Here is a 1,085-nt window from a genome sequence, read left to right on the forward strand (position 1 = left end):
GACTAACATGAGACTAGTATAATATTTGTAGGCTGATGTTAATTATCTTTTTGTGGCAGATATCTTTATTTTCCTTGTAGTAGACGACAATTTGGGCTTCTGGGTCCCTCTCTTCTTGAGTTAGATCGTGATGAGGTACCTGAAGAGGGCACATTGGCATCTTCATTAGCGGTCTGCACTTTATCTATACACCTTGTTATGTTATTCTCTACTAGTCGTTTTGGATGTCAGCATCATGACATGGTTTCACTGTACAGGTCATTGAGAAAATACATAAAAGTTTCTTCTCGAACACTTCACTAGACGAAGTAGATGTGAGACATATTTTAGCTTCCGAGCAACGGAAGATATTGGCTGGTTGTCGGATTGTATTTAGTCGGATAATCCCAGTGGGTGAAGCCAAACCGCATTTGCATCCCTTGTGGCAAACAGCTGAGCAGTTTGGTGCTGTCTGCACAACCCAGGTTGATGAACATGTGACTCATGTTGTCACCAATTCTCTTGGTACCGACAAGGTAAGGAAGTCTGCAAAATTTAACTGTTGGGCCGAACAAGAAACATCATTGGGATATTCTGAATGTGTTTGTTTGAGCAGGTAAATTGGGCACTAAACAGAGGTAGATTTGTTGTTCATCCTGGCTGGTAAGGACCTTTTGGTCTCCTTTTAAAGATACAATCACTGGTCTCTTCCTGTTTGTAATAGTTTTCATCGTATGAGTGCAGGGTGGAAGCATCAGCTTTTCTGTACCAGAGAGCAAATGAGAACTTATTTGCCATCAACCCGTAAACCAAATCCGTTATCCGCCCTCTTACTTTTCCCACCATAAGGTGGAATTTGAGACTTGAGAAGGCCTGAAACCCCAAGAGGTCATATCGGGTTGATTAGGCTAGTTCCCGGGGGTTGTCAGGTTGGGGTACATAGTCATTATTTCTCCCTAAAAAGAGGCAAATACATTAACATGCCAAAGGTATTGGGGCTTATAACAAATGAGCTCCACATTGTGTCAATGGTCGAGAATCGATCTACTAACTTAGGGAGGACGAAGGAAACTGGTCCATCTCTGGGTGTAAAAATAACACCAGAG

At 42.2% G+C, this 1,085-nt stretch overlaps 1 protein-coding gene across 1 annotated transcript in view; it reads left to right on the top strand.

Moving 5' to 3' along the window:
• The window catches only part of LOC104749513 (RNA polymerase II C-terminal domain phosphatase-like 3), an 11,105-nt gene that overhangs the window by 5,435 nt on the left and 4,585 nt on the right, over positions 1-1,085 (top strand). Inside the window, exons 10-12 of the mRNA XM_010471156.2 lie at positions 258-515; positions 596-642; positions 724-1,053. Of these exons, the coding sequence (XP_010469458.1) occupies positions 258-515; positions 596-642; positions 724-787 (369 nt within the window). The 3' untranslated portion in view covers positions 788-1,053. The remainder of the gene's footprint in view (positions 1-257; positions 516-595; positions 643-723; positions 1,054-1,085) is intronic.

The sequence above is a fragment of the Camelina sativa genome, chromosome 16, assembly GCF_000633955.1.
Source record: "Camelina sativa cultivar DH55 chromosome 16, Cs, whole genome shotgun sequence".
Classification (NCBI taxonomy): domain Eukaryota; kingdom Viridiplantae; phylum Streptophyta; class Magnoliopsida; order Brassicales; family Brassicaceae; genus Camelina; species Camelina sativa.